At 44.1% G+C, this 14,369-nt stretch overlaps 1 protein-coding gene across 1 annotated transcript in view; it reads left to right on the forward strand.

Annotated features, from left to right (window-relative positions):
- Window positions 1-14,369, forward strand: part of CNTNAP2 (contactin associated protein 2) — a 2,382,269-nt gene that overhangs the window by 2,201,002 nt on the left and 166,898 nt on the right. Inside the window, exon 16 of the mRNA XM_060195676.1 lies at window positions 10,450-10,620. Within this exon, the coding sequence (XP_060051659.1) occupies window positions 10,450-10,620 (171 nt within the window). The remainder of the gene's footprint in view (window positions 1-10,449; window positions 10,621-14,369) is intronic.

A 14,369-nucleotide genomic window follows, 5' to 3' on the forward strand; every position in this document is an offset into this window, starting at 1 on the left:
TATTTGTTAAATAGCGAAATCAAACCACCATCCACTGCAAGGAAGCAAAAGATGTTTATTCACGAATTGCAATCCGGGCCGAGATGGTGACTGGTGTTAGTCTACCAAGCTCGACCCTGAACAAAGCTCAAACCATACAATTTATAGGAATTCAGACTACACTCAGGGAGGGGGAACACATCACCTTATCAGCCTATATCCAATCATTTCAAACTTAGCAAAAGCCTGATCTATTCAGAGCAAAGCATGGGCTAGTTTTAAACATCACACCAGACCAATAGGCCCCGGCCAAAGTGGGGGTCACCACATTTTTTTCTCTGTTGGGACCACCCGGCCATCTGTTTGCAATTTTATCAGGCCATCTGTTTTAACTATCTGGTAACAGTATTCCTATGCAGAGGTCATGAGGAGGCCTGTCCGCTGCAGGGTCATTCAAAAATCATTGATGGCCTTCACTGTTTAGGTTCTGTTGAGGGGAAAAGGGCAAGGAATTTTCCACCTCACTGGGCAGGAGGGCAAAAAGCAACTATATTTAAACTATTCTTATAACTCAAACTCAAAAAGCAACTATACTTATAACTATTCTAGAGTTACTGCCTCTAACAATATTCTATGTGCTGGGGCCAGAAGAATATTAGCTGGTAGAGACTAGGATTTTTGTTGTTGTTGTTGTTGTTTTAAAACTTTATTAGTAACTTAACACTTATTTACAAAATTATAACATAACAAGTTATAACATATATACAAAATTATAACATAACACACCTTTCCCACCACCAGAGTTCTGTGTCCCCATTCCCTCCATTGGAAGGTACAGAAGTTCTTCCAACATCACAGATACAAATTGACTAATAAATAGATAGATAGATAGATAGATAGATAGATAGATAGATAGATAGATAGCCATTTTTCCCATGGTTCCATCTTCTTTTCCAAGTAACACCTACACCTATTACTACTTCCAACTGTCCTTTTTTTCTTTTTTCTCTCAACATCCTGATGGAATTGGGGTTCAGAGCTTTCTGATATCTTCCCCTATTGTTGGGATATTATGCAGATGTGGTAGAACATTAGCAAGGCCCACAAACCATTCTATTTCCATGCAAGTTTTATTTACAGATAACCACCACATTGTCCCTCAGGGTATCGCCCATTCCCGCGAGAGCTGAAACCCTAGCAACAATTGCTACGGAAGCTTTCTACCTTCCCAGAGTGCCTTGTTCTGTCTACCCCCTTTTCTAGCCAATCCTGTCCCGACTTGCCACTTCCAGAATTTCTCCCATAAAATCCCTCCTGCTTCTGCCTTTCTCTCTCAATATTTCCTCTCTTCCACGACCCAGAGAAGGGCTGCTAGGCATAGTGGGAGGCAGCCACTTTGCTAGCTCCACGTGGCCTAAACCACCCTGGTCTCGCCCATTTCTGGGGTGCCCACGTGAATAAAGATTTGTGTTCCCACTTTGCTCAGGTCTCTTCTCTCTCCCCTGCAACACAACCCAACACCCTATCACTTCTCTCCTACTGGAAGTATGAACCAAAGCTCATTTTGGGGTTTAGAAGGTGGGAGCTCTGGCTTCTATAATTGCTTCTCCTCTGCTGGACATGGATGTTGGCAGGTGGATCCACACCCTCAGCCTGTCTTTCCCTAGTGGGGCAGGGCTCTGGGGAGGTAGAGTTCCAGGACACATTGGTGAGGTCGTCTGCCCAGGAAAGTCAGGATGGAATCATGGTAGCATCTGCAACTTGGTGGCTGAAAGGCAGTAAGATAAAAAGCAGGACAAAATGATCAATGAACAGAAACCAAAAAGTAGGAGTAGAGCAGATAAGAATAGGGATCTTAGGGTGGAAAGACGTGAGATCTCTTTTAGGTATGTTCCCAGGGGCCTGTGACTTACATAGTTTTTGCTGGAGTTTGCTAGCTAACATGGAGTTGGACAAAAATAGTGTCTTGGAAGATGGTGTCAGAGTTGAGAAAAGGGCTAGAAAGTTGGATTAAGGCAAAGATTAGCTCCCAAACTTGAAGAAATTTTGTAAATAAAATTAACTTTACCTCCATCGATCTGACCCAGGGCCCATGTAGATTTATATTTAGCACAGAAGCTTGTGGGACCTCTGCATCCCTGTCAGTCTGGGCTCACAGTTCATAGTCACGGCTGGGAACATTCTCAGCTGCCCTCATTTCAGGACCCGTCTTCCTTCTGTGGCAGGGCAGGCTGACCCAGCCCCTCTTGCGAGCGTGGGGCAGCCCCTACCATTGCTGCTTGATAGTGAGGGCAAGTTTCTGGACTGGCCCACGGGGGGCTTAGAGCATAGAATTTGCATGTCTGCCTCTGTAGCTCTGATTCACCACTCATGAAGTTTTCCCCCTAGAGGTGGGGGCCAAGGGCTTGAACCCAGGTCCTTACGCACTGTATTATGTGAGCTCTTAGCCGAGTGCACCGCCATCTGGCCACGGAGCAGTGACTTCTTGAACCCCTAATGCTATCTTTTCCTACAAGACAACCTTGTTCCTGTGCAATCATTTCTTACCATCACCAGAGAGGATATAAGCAGTCATGGAGTAGGTGGGAATGATGTTAATGCCGGTGATTTCTAGGTCAGGTAGCAGGCCGTCTTGCATCCAGCTTGTTCAAACTGGTTCCTGGAGGCCGCCATTTTTTTTTTGTCTCTGCCAACAAGGCCTTGCTGCATTTTTATCTTACTTTTCTCATCCAAGGCCACTTTGTCCTTCATTTGAGAGCAAGTAGACATTGCAGCTATTTCTAGGATCTGCAGTTGTATGAGATCATCAAACTTGCAAATACATGGCATTGTTCAATGTAGAAATGAAGTCATGGAGAAGGAATGAGGGGCTGGGGGGTATGGTAGTGCGGCTGGTTGAGCGTACATGTTATAATGCACAAGGACCCAGGTTCAAATCCCTGGTCCCCACCTGCAGGGAGGAAAGTTTCATGAGCAGTGAAGTGGTGCTGCAGGTATCTTTCTGTTTCTCCCTCTCTGTCACCCACTTCCCTCTTGATTTTTTTTAAAGCATGTTTATTTATTGATTATTAGATAGAGGCAGAGAGAAATTGAGAGGGGCAGGGGTGGTAACAAGGGAAAGATACTAAGAAACAATGCAGCCTTGATTCACCACTTGTGAAGCTTTCCCCTTGCAGGTGGAGACCAGAGGCTTGAATCCAGGTCCTTGCTCACTTTAATGTCAGCATTTAACCAGACACCTCTGCCTGCACCCTTCACACACACACACACACACACACACACACACACACACACACTTCCCTCTTGGTTTCTGCCTATCTCTATACAATAAATAAGTAAATATAATACCAAAAAAATAATAAAGAGAGAGAGAGAAGGAATGAAAGGGTGAATGAGTCTGCCAGTGGAAGTGTGCTAAGAGATCATTACTTCTGATCACTATTTGCTATTACATGTAGATTTTGACCAATGGGAAGTTCACATTTAGACACAAGCTGGAGGGAAAGATCTACCCACTTAACTCTTAACTGTTGATTTAATAATTACTTAATGAGTACTTACTATGTTAGGAGACCAAAGTTACCCTGATGAAATTGTTTTCTCCCAGCTTTCAAAGAACTTAAGGTACACTGGGAACAATATAAACAAACATGAATAATGCCATAAAGCCTTTGCATCACGAAGAGCAATGAGCCTGTGGAAATCACTTGTGTTGTTTTACTACAACAAAAAAAATCTCAGACACAGGGCAAAGGGCCAGATCTGAACTGGCCTTTCAGGAGTTTATCCAGTTCCAGGGTGTTACCTTGTTCGTCAAAGTCTGTATGCACAAAACACCTTATAAATTCTATCTGTATCTCCCTGTACTCAAGATACTATAAATTTTATGCAAATAAAGACAATAATGAGACTTCACTTCACTCCTGTGGTAATGTCACACATCAGAAAGGACAGTCACAACAAAATTTTGGAGAGGCTGTGGGGGCAAAGGAACCCTCTCCTTCACTGCTGGTGGGAATGTCAATGGGTCCAGCCCCCTGTAGAGAACAGTCTGGGGAACTCTCAGAAGGATAGAAGTGGACCTACCCTATGACCCTGCAGTTCCTCTCCTGGAGATAGATCCTAAGGAACCAAACACACCCATCCAAAAAGATCTGTGTACACCTATGTTCATAGCAGTACAATTTGTAATAGCCAAAACCTGGAAGCAACCCAAATGTCCAACAACAGATGAGTGGCTGAGAAGCTGGGGTCTATATATATAAAGGAATACTAATCGACTATGAAGAATGATGAGTTCACCTTCTTCACCTCATGTTGGGTGGATCTTGAGGGAATCATGTGAAGTGAGATAAGCCAGAAGGAGAAGGATGAAGATGGGATGATCTCACTCATAGACAGAAGTTGAGAAATAGGAACAAAGTAGTTTGGGGTTTTGTAAAGCGAAGGACTCTGTGAGAGAACTAAGGTGTTTATCTCTGGGAGTGGGGATGGGGACACAGACCTTTGGTGACAGAAGTGGTAAAAAAAAAAAAAAAAAACTCAGTAAATCTCTAAAGTTAACAAAGAAAAGACGTAAAAGAAAGAGAGAAAATAGCTGTTCCCGCCTTTTTTGTGATCCCTTAGCCTAGATTATCATCCCTCCTTTCACTTTGAGTCCCTGTTTGTCCTGTTGAGTTAGATGGGATTCCCGCAGACCTGTGTCTACCTGTGTTCATAGCAGCACATTTCACAATAGCCAAGACCTTGAAGTTGGTGTGACAGTAGTTAGCTTTTCATAGCTCAGGGAGGTGGACCCACATTTTAGGTTCAGCACCCCATGAGCACCAGTCTGGTGCAGCAGTGTTGGTACCTGGGGCAGTCACCAGTGTCAGCTCCGAAAAAAAAAAAAAAGAAAAAAGGGTGTGATGATGGGCTCACTCTCTGAAGAATGGTGGTCAGCACTGTTTGTACAAAACCCAGTTTCCCTCTGACTCTGTCCGTTCAAGAGACCAAATTACTTCTCAGTTGCTTAGTGAGCACAAAATGATAACAAACACAGTTGGTGGGTCTGTAGGGAGATTTCATCAAACTAGAATAACTGATTGAATCGTCCTGCTCCCCTCTGAGGGTATTTCTGTCTGAACCTCCAATAGACAATAGCATATTTTACGTTTTAGCTTTTTTTTCTTTTCAACCACCAACAAGAATGAGCTGGATTGGAATGAAACTTTAAAATGTTAATTACATTCTCATCCAGGGGAAACAGCCCAGAGAGACAAAATCACTTTATTTCTGGCTGATGCTTGACTAGACCTTTTGATCTTGAGAGGCACTTGGGCTGCAAACTGGACTCCTACCCAATTAGGTGGAGCTGAATGGTCCTGGCCCCTGGGCTTCAGACTGCATTCCCTTCAAGTCTGACTGCTGAGAGGGTTGTAACTTCTAGTTTGATCTAGGTTTTACCTCATGAGTCCTTTGTTTTAGGCCAGTTGACAAAGCCCTGTCTCTGTTAAGTCAAATATTGAGTCCAGAAGAGGACTCCGCCATCAAATAGTGACAGAGTCAATAATAGTTAAGATTCCATGGATTATTCTAAACCATAGAATACAACGTGTTTGGCTTTATATGTTAATTCTTCTTTCAGTCACCAGGTTCCAGATGCTACCATAATGCCAACCGGACTTCCCTGGGCAGATAACCTCACCAATGTGCCCTGCTTCCCCAGAGCCCTACCCCACTAGGGAAAGAGAGAGACAGGCTGGGAATATGGATCAGCCTGTCAACGCCCATGTTCAGCGGGGAAGCACTTACAGAAGCCAGACCTTCCACCTTCTGCATCCCACAATGACCCTGGGTCCATACTCCCAGAGGGATAAAGAATAGGAAAGCTATCAGGGGAGGGGAGGGGATACAGAGATCTGGTGGTGGGAATTGTGTGGTGTTGTACCCCTTTTGTCCTATGGTTTTTGTCAGTGTTTCCTTTTTATAAATAAAAATTTTTAAAAAAGAATATACTTTTTAAAATACTTCTATTTTGATTTGTTCTTTTTTAAAATTAGTTTTTATTTATAAAATGGAAATATTGACAAGACCATAGGATAAGAGGGGTACAACTCCACACAATTCCCACCACCAGAACTCTGTATCCCATCCCCTCCCCTGATAGCTTTCCTATTCTTTATCCCTCTGAGATCATGGACCCAGGGTCATTGTGGGATGCAGAAGGTGGAAGGTCTCGCTTCTGTAATTGCTTCCCCACTGAACATGGTCCTTGGCAGGTGGATCCATACTCCCAGCCTGTCTCTCTCTTTCCCTAGTGGGGCAGGGGTCTGAGGAGGAGGCCTCCAGAAGGACATATTGGCGGCATCTTTTTATTTGTTCTTAATAACATGTTACAAGATTGTAAGGTGACAATGTTTATTTCCACATACACCCACCAGCAAAGCTCTGGATCCTCTCCCTCCCACCTCTCAGAGAGAACCAGCATGATTCTCACCCGTCTTAGAAACAGTCTGCTTGCTTCTGTCTTGTTTGTTTTGTTTTTGCAAGTTCATGTGAGCCACACCTCTAGACTCCACATAGGAGTGAAACCTCCTGGGAGATGTCGCTGAACATCATCACCTTCAGTTCCATCCAGTTTCTCCCAAAGGACAAAATATCATCTTTTTGATGGCAGAGTAATATTTCCTGGAATATATAGGAATCATATAGGATCCTATATATTCCATATAGGATGGAATATATAGGATCATCTTTGTCCCAAGTCTATTTTTTTTGCCTACTGCAAGCTAAGCTATTGCATTTCCTTTTTTAAAAAATATTTATTTATTTCCTTTTTGTTGCCCTTGTTTTATTGTTGTAGTTATGATTGTTGTTGTTATTGATGTCGTCGTTGCTGGATAGGACAGAGAGAAATGGAGAGAGGAGGGGGAGATGGAGAGAGGGAGAGAAAGATAGACACCTGCAGACCTGTTTCACCGCCTGTGAAATGACTCCCCTGTAGGTGGGGAGTCGGGGGCTCGAACCTAGATCTTTATGCCAGTCCTTGCGCTTTGCGCCACCTGCACTTAACCCGCTGCGCTGCCGCCCGACCCCTGCATTTTGTTTTTTAATAGCTTAAAATGAGGATCCAGGGGATAGCTCTCCTTGGAGACCATGTGGCTAACCGTGTGCAGGGTTCCTGGTTGAAGACCTAGTACCCCATGGGAGAACTCTGTGGAGGGTGGAAGGATGCTGTGGTCTCTACCTCTCTCTTCTTACTATCTCCCTCTCTCCTGTCTCTCTCTTACTTCTCTCATTCCCTCTATCATTGAGCAGTTGCCTGAGGCATGTGTGAGGTTCTAGGTTTATTTCTATATCTCATAATATATAAATACAGTAACGGTGTTAATACTGTAGGGACCCACCTTACCCCATTGCTTCCACGATCATTTGCCGTGATGAAGCTCAGGTCAATGTGTTTCGTGCTCATGAATTAAGTCTATATTGCTATTCGCAGTTACAGACATCTCTGAGAACAAGGTGACAGTACATGCGGTAGAGTACACATGTTACCATGCACAGAGACCCAGGGGGCCAGGTGTTGGCACACCTGGTTAAGCATATGGAATATAGCACACAAGGATCCGGGTTCAAGCCCTTGGTCCCCACCTGCAGGGAGGGAAAGCTTCATGAGCAGTGAAGCAAGGCTACAGGTATCTCTCTGTCTCTCTCCCTCTCTGTCTCCCCAACCCCTCTCAATTTTTCTGTCTATATTCAGTAATAAAATAAATAAATGTATTGAAGGGAAAAAAAGAATCCTGCTATTAAAAAAAGACCATGGTTCCCACCAGGCCCAGGAGAAGCTCCATGAATGGTAGAGCTTATTTAATCAACCATTTAATTTTATTTGAGAATAGTAGTTGAACTTAATACTGTATATGCACGTAAATCTCACCAAAGGAAAAAAGAAAAGCAGAGCCTATAGAAATGAAGAGAGTCCATTTCGATGATTCCTCATGGTTTTTCATGGTTTTTTATTTATTTCCACGAGTAAAAGAGACCAGAACACAGCGGAATTCTGTCAGGTCTATCATATGCAGGAATTGAAGCCAGGGTCTTCTCGACACAAACCCTGTGATCTAACACTGAAATAATCCCCTTCACCCTCACTGTGTTTTCTAAGGGAAAACAGAACAAAAATTAATAATACATGTGTATAAAGACAGATGTAAAGATTCGGGGTAAATTTTCCTCAGGTGGGTCATTGACCTACTAGGTTTGGGTTCAGAGATGTGTGATTGGGACAGCATCCAACAGACAGGGTTTGGGGGGAGGGTGGAGATTTTTGAGTAGAAGTATCAGGACCCAGGAAGTAGTCGCAAGCATGTGCTGATTGGTTGCAGCAGGAATACTGATCTTCTAGTGCTGAGCAGAAACAACCAAGAGATGTAGTTGAGCCAAGACTTGCTTGGCTGGGAGAGCCCAGCGCGGGGACTGAGCCTCCATGGGCTGACATGGGGGCTCACCATGAGTGAGTCTATCTTGAGCCCAAGCTGGTGACTTTGCGATAGTTTTAGTTCTGCTTTTGGTGTGGGTACAGGACTTAGTAACCACGCTGCAGCAAAGCAAAGGACTCTGGGGAAGGAGAGCAATGACCTAGATTGGGGGTGAGAATGTCATTCTGGCACCTGCCACAGGGACATGAGAAATTGTGTTGACAATTGTATCGCAAACCATTAGCCAATAATAAAATAATCTTTAAAAAATCTTTAGTTATACTTTCTTTTATTTTTACGTTTATTTTTATTGATTTAATAATGATTAACAAGACCATAGGATAAGAGGAGGTACAATTCCATATAATTCCCACCACCAGATCTCTGTATCCCATCCCCTCCATTGGAAGCTTCCCTATTCTTTATCTCTCTGGGAGTATGGACCCAGGGTCAGTATGGAGTGCAGAAGGTGGAAGGTCTGGCTTCTGTCATTGCTGCACCTGTTGAACATGGGCATTGACAGATGGATGCACACCCCCAGCCTGTCTCTGTCTTTCCCTAGTGGGGCAGGGTTCTGGGGAGGTGGGGTCCCAGAGTGCGTTGGTGAGGTCGTCTGCCCAGGGAATTCAGGTTGTCGTCATGATAGCACCTGCAACTTGGGGGCTGAAAAGGCATTAGAATATAAAGCAGGAAAAGAAGGAAAGTGAAGACAGAGAGGGAAAGAGATAAAGACACCTGCAGCACAGTTTCTCTTCTCATGAAGATTTCTCCCTGCAGGTGGTGACTGGGAGGGGGGGGGGCCTTGAACTTGGGTCTTTGCACATAGTAACCTATGCATTCCCACAAGTGAGCCACCACCTTGGCATATATTACATTCCAAAGCATGTCTGTATATGGCAGTCCCTAGCTGTGATGGAAAATATCCTCAGAAATTAAAAAAATTTCTGTGCTTTTAAAAAGAAATGGTAGGGGTGGGGTAGATAGCATAATGGTTATGCAAAGAGAGACTCATGCCTGAGGCTTCAAAGTCCCAGGTTCAATTCCTTGCACCACCATAAGCCAGAGCTGAGCAGTGCTCTGGTAAAAAAGAAAGAAAGGAGGAGGAGGAAGAAAGAAAGAAAGAAAGAAAGAAAGAAAGAAAGAAAGAAAGGAAGAAAGAGAAGGGAAGAAAGAAAGGAGGAGGAGGAAGAAAGAAAGAAAGAAAGAAAGAAAGAAAGAAAGAAAGAAAGAAAGAAAGAGAATGGAAGAAAGAAAGGAGGAAAAGAAAGAAAGAAAGAAAGAAAGAAAGAAAGAAAGAAAGAAAGAAAGAAAGAGAAAGAGGGAGTCGGGTGGTAGCACAGCGGGTTAAGCACACGTGGTGCAAAGCACAAGGACCTACGTAAGGATCCCAGTTCGAGCCCTGGCTCCTCACCTGCAGGGGCGTCTCTTCACAAGCGGTGAAGCAAGTCTGCAGGTGTCTTCTATCTGTCTCCCCTCCTCTCTGTCTTCCCCCATCTCTCTCCATTTCTCTCTGTCCTATCCAACAATGACAACAACAATAATAATAACTACAACAATAAAAACAACAAGGGCAACAAAAGGGAATAAGTAAATAAATAAATAAAAATTAGAAAAAAACTAAGAGAAAGAAAGAGATAGAGAGAGAGAGAGAAAAGATAAAGAAATGTCTGGGGATTGGGTGTATACACAGGCTGTAAGAGCACTCCTCACCATGTGCAATCTCTTCATTCAAGCCCCAGGTCCTCACCTGCAGGAGGGAAGCTTCCTCGGGCAATGGTGAGGCAATGCTACAGGTGTCTGTCTTTCACTCCTTCTCTACTTCCCCCAACCCCCTCAATTTCTCTCTGTCTCTATCCAAAACAATGAATTTGTAAATAAATACAAACCAATGACTCTCCTAGAAATGTGCTTTATTATTCACTTGTTTATTAAAAGCCAAGAAACAGTTATCACCTGTGAATGCCCCAGGATCCAAGTGTGAACACCTCCTCTTTCTCTTTTCTCCCTGCAGAAAACTATTGGAACGCTGCCTCCTTCCCAAACCCATCTTCCTATCTGCATTTCTCAACTTTCCAAGGGGAAACCAGTGCCGACATTTCTTTCTACTTCAAAACCCTCATCCCCCGGGGAGTGTTCCTTGAGAACCTGGGAAACACAGACTTCATCAAACTCGAGCTGAAATGTGAGTAAACCGACCTGGTTCGTTCAAGCCAGTGCAGGTGGTGTGATTTCACTCATTCACGTGTCCCTGGCTAATTTTTATTCTAGAAGGTATGAGCATAAACTTAAGAAAGAATCCCTTCTGTAAAAGGACTTGGAGGTGTGGGTTGGCCCCCGGGGGGGAGGAGATGGATGAATGGGTTTGAATTCGACTCCAATCTGGGGTGAGAAGAATAGCCTTCAGGACTCCAGTCTGCCAGCATTGCTTCCTAAAAATAATAGGACCTGTTGTGAGGTTTATCCGGGGAGAAGGTTTGAGGACTCAGGGTCCTAGAGACAGGAAGATCAGGAGTCTTCAAATCATCCCTAAATCCTTCTCTGGGCTTCCCTGCCCCACCCTTCCACCTGTCCAGAAAGTTCATCTGTTTTTGTTGAGAGGATAGAGACTGACTTGAATTAAAAGTATACTCCAGCCTCTGATTGCAGGTGTGAACAGCAGTAAAAAAAAAAAAAAAAAAAAAAAAAAAAAAAAAAAAAGGAGGGGGCAGGTAGTAGCTCACCTACCTGGCAAAGCATACATGTTATTATTACCATGTACAAGGACCCGGGTTTGAGCCCCTGGTCCCCACCATCAGGGAGAAGCCTCATAAGCTTCCCCTTATCCCCTTACCCCCGCCCTTATCCCCTGTCAAAAAGAAAGAAAACAGAATGGTAGAATGGTATAGACATGGAACCCCAGTGATAAGCCTGGTATTTAGGGGAGAGGGGGACAATAAAGCAAACTTCCATTTCTGCAAAAGCTGAGGTGACAGAGGCTGACTTTCTATGGCTCCAGAGAGCAGAACCTCGCTGGGCTTCACTTACAAAGAAGGAGACTCTGAAATCCCAGGACAGTGAAAGAGAGGAAATGGTCTCAATACATGAGAGAAGAATGTCTATTTAAAGGGAGGGGTGTGTGTGTGTGTGTGTGTGTGTATGTGTGTGTGAGTGTGTGTGAGTGTGTGTGAGTGTGTGTGTGTGAGTGTGTGTGTGTGTGTATGTGTGTGTGAGTGTGTGTGTGAGTGTGTGTGTGTGTGAGTGTGTGTGAGTGTGTGTGTGTGTGAGTGTGTGTGTGTGTGTGTGTGAGTGTGTGTGTGAGTGTGTGTGAGTGTGTGTGTGTGAGTGTGTGTGAGTGTGTATGTGAGTGTGTGTGTATGTGAGTGTGTGTGTGTGAGTGTGTGTGTGTGTGTGTGTGTGTGTGAGTGTGTGTGTATGTGAGTGTGTGTGTGTGAGTGTGTGTGTGTGAGTGTGTGTGTGAGTGTGTGTGTGTGAGTGTGTGTGAGAGTGTGTGTGAGTGTGTGTGTGAGTGTGTGTGTGTGTGTGTGTGTGTGTGTGTGTGTGTGTGTGTGTGTGTGTGAAGTCCCAGTAGACAGGGCTAAATGTAGACAGAATTTTGAGTAGTGATCTGCAAAATAGCAATGGGCTGGAGGGTGAGTGAAAATAAACACAAAGCAGGGGCTGGGTGATGGCGCACCTGGTTGAGTGCACATGTTACGCGCTCAAGGACCTGGGTTCAAGCCCTTGGTCCCCACTTGCAGGAGGAAAACTTTGCAAGTGGTGAAACAGGTCTGCAGATGTTTTTTCTTTCTACCTCTCTATCTCCCCCGTGACCTCTTGATTTCTGCCTCTCTCTAGCTAATAAAGAGTTTTTTTTTAAAAAAAAATTGAAAAAAAAAACCACAAAGTAAAATTAGAATAATAAAGATAAGGAGCCCCCGGGGGGCCAGCAAGAGAGTTGAGCTCGCAGGCTACTTGCATAGTTACACACGCAGGCCTGAGCTTAACGACTGTTGCTTGCTATGTGTCCCCAACCCTCTCTCAGCCTAGACTGGGGAAATCAGGAGAGAATGAGGCCCCAGTGCCCCCCCCCAAAAAAAAAAGAATAAATAACGGTCTATGGGAATTGATGAAGTAGAATGAGGGAACAAGAGAGAGTTCACCTGGTAGAGCACATGCCTTAGCCTGCGTGAGACCCTGGGTACAAGCCCCAGCACTACCTTTACTATAAACTGTAGGTGGTACTGGGGGGGGGGGTAGTTTCTTAATTAATGCGTCACTGCTGTGATGTCACACCTCTTTTTTTTTAAGATTTTTTTTAACTTTAATTTGATAGAACAGAGAGAAATTGAGAGGGAAGTGGGATGGAGAGGAAGAGAGAGACAGAGAGACACCTGCAGAACTGCTTCACCACTTGTGAAGCTTCCTCCTTGCAGGTGGGGATGGGGATGGGGGTGGGGGGGGGCTTGAACCTGGGTCCTTGTATATGGTAACATATGTACTTAACCATGTGTGCTAACACTCAGGCTCCCTCTCTCTGCTCTCTGTGTTTCTCCTTCCCCCTGTCCCGCCAAAGTAAAGAAATTTCTGGTTAAGTGCTCACATTACAGTGTGCAAGGACCCAGGTTCAAGCCCCTGGTCCCCACCTGCAAGGGGAAAGCTTCACAGGAATGGTGAAGCAGGGCTGCAGGTGTCTGTCTCTTTCCTACTCTACTCCTCCCTCCACTCTCAATTTCTCTCTATCCAGTAATAAAAAAATTAAACAATAATAAGAAGATATAAAATATTTTTTGAAGTTTTAAAAATTAAGGTGTAGTTAACTGGATCTGATGAGTCTGGCATTGAACCCAAATTGAATTTTCAGTAACTTAAATTCTACTTAATTTTTGCTTACAGTGTATTTTAGTTTAATTGAACTAACATTGGTATGAAACATTGCAAAACATTACAAAGACCCAGGTAGATAGCTTCTGTATTTTTATTTCAGGGAACAATTATGCAAATAGAAGAGAAACCCCAGAAACTCCTATCGGGTCTATTTCTTGAAAAAAAAAAAAAAAGGTCATCAGGTCCTTTGACCTACAGGCAATGGGTTTTCTGTGTCTCTTAAACTTGCAAATGATCTGAAACTGTTTTTTACCCTGAAGACAAAGGTCAAGCAGGAATGGGTGGAGAATGTAACTTCTGCTTGAGGCCCTTCCTGGCAAGTGCAGGATTTAACTGTTCTTGTGAAAATAATTCCTGCCCAGTGCTGAGAGTGTTTTCTTTCTCTTACCCCAATGTCTGAGTTGTACATTATCTAAGCGGATGTGTGAGGTGACCTCATCCCCTGGGGTCTCAGTTTGCTTTGTGTTTCTGTGGCAAGTCCCATGTCCTGATACTCTTAAGGTTTCTGTTCAATTGTTTGTTTAATGACTTTCTCCCTCCCCTCCCCCACCCATCTTCCACAAAAGAGTAAAATTATATAGCGTGTGCATTTTTTCATCGGACTTCTGTCACGTTGAGTAAGGGAAAAAATGGGGGAGGCGTTTGCTCCTCAATGTTAGAAAGTTTGTTGTGTATTTTCTCAGCAAAGATTTGAGGAGAGAGCATGATTATTCAGGTACTTTAAATTTTATTTGCAAAATTGAGAACGATCACATGTTAGAACAAGAGAGAGAGAAAGAAACCAGCACTTACATGGTGATCACATGGTGATCTGGGCTCCAGAGGTCCAGCTTGTTAAAACCCAAGCCCTGCCTGCAGCTTTCTGAGCCACACCTGTAATCCTATTTTCTGAGTGGTACCTTCTCTCTCAACAATGTGATATGCAATCTCAAGGATTTTGGGGGCTGGGTGGTGGCGCACATGGCTGAGCGCACATGTTACAGTATTCAAGGACCCAGGTTCAAGCCCCCACTCCCCACCTGCAGGGGGAAAGCTTTGCGAGTGGTAGAGTAGTGCTGCAGATGTCTC

This window comes from Erinaceus europaeus, chromosome 8, assembly GCF_950295315.1.
Source record: "Erinaceus europaeus chromosome 8, mEriEur2.1, whole genome shotgun sequence".
NCBI lineage: Eukaryota > Metazoa > Chordata > Mammalia > Eulipotyphla > Erinaceidae > Erinaceus > Erinaceus europaeus.